General features: G+C 59.3%; 1 protein-coding gene across 1 annotated transcript in view; it reads right to left on the bottom strand.

Moving 5' to 3' along the window:
* The window catches only part of CPT1A (carnitine palmitoyltransferase 1A), a 58,417-nt gene that overhangs the window by 21,374 nt on the left and 35,980 nt on the right, over window positions 1–1,063 (bottom strand). The window contains exon 8 of the mRNA XM_045297145.1: window positions 136–243. Within this exon, the coding sequence (XP_045153080.1) occupies window positions 136–243 (108 nt within the window). The remainder of the gene's footprint in view (window positions 1–135; window positions 244–1,063) is intronic.

The raw sequence follows: 1,063 nt of genomic DNA, 5'->3' as shown, positions 1-1,063 counted from the left end.
AGGGTTCACCCACGGAACTGCCAGACTCCTCCAGTCATGCCAGGCACAGGCCTCTGAGCCGAACTCAAACCCCGGGGAGGAGCTCTCAGGAAGAGCCAGGAGCTCAGCGGCTGCAGGGCCCACGCGCTAACGTACAGGTTTGAGCTCCTCCCGGTCAAGCTTGCGTCGGTACAGCAGGATGGCGTGGATGGCGTTGCCCGCTCTGGCCGCCTGGATCTGCGTGGGCACGATGTACAGCAAGTCCTGGCGGAGAGAGAACACGTGGCAGGGGCGGCATCTGACCGTGAGAGTTCTGGTTTCCGGGGCACGTGGAGGTGGCGTCTGCACAGAGCTGCAGTCTGGAAACTCCCTGAACACTGGGTGATGGACCCAGAAGAGACCCAGAGGCCCAGGGCGCAGGCGCCACAGGGGGAAGGGCACCGAATGCCTTGCTCCTTGGTGTGGGCTGGGGGCCATAAGCCTTCAAAGCCGCGGCATCTACAAAGCCGTGCAAGACTCCAGTACCCTAAGGTGTGAAACATGGTGCACCGGCATGGACTGAGCCGGAGTCCACGCCGCCAAACACTGCCTGCGATGGCTAGTTGGTACTAGACACTCTGGGAGAAGGCGGGGGTGGAGCCTGACCTGTCAATCACATTGCTGCCTGATGATACCTCCTTGGGGGTGTGGCCTTTGGTAAGAAGGCAGAGACCCTTCATCTGCTACTACACTTGGATCCCACATCTGGTCCAGCCATCTCGCCTGTCACCGGCTGATCCCAGGACTCGCTGGCGACCAGGTGACCTCAGATTCATTCGGCCGACTGTGGATCCATTTACCTCTGCATCCACCAGCCCTTCTGCTCGGTCTTCCTGCTTCCGGTTAGTTCTCACAGCTACGGGAGTCAGGAGAAGCCTTCGGCTCACATCTGACTCACGGACTCAGAGTGAACCGGACCTTACCTACTTCTACAATTCCACGAGCCACTTCTTGTTGTGCATCTCTCTCTGTATACACACACACACACACACACCCCTCTGTTTCTGCATCTGTGGAGAAGCAGAGCACAGAGGCTGAGGGAGAC

This window comes from Echinops telfairi, unplaced genomic scaffold (genome assembly GCF_000313985.2).
Source record: "Echinops telfairi isolate 266 unplaced genomic scaffold, ASM31398v2 ScPeMD7_7417;HRSCAF=8455, whole genome shotgun sequence".
In the NCBI taxonomy this organism is placed as follows: Eukaryota; Metazoa; Chordata; class Mammalia; order Afrosoricida; family Tenrecidae; genus Echinops; species Echinops telfairi.
The sequence above is the reverse complement of the archived record's forward strand: the minus strand, read 5'-3'. Positions and strand labels throughout refer to the sequence as shown.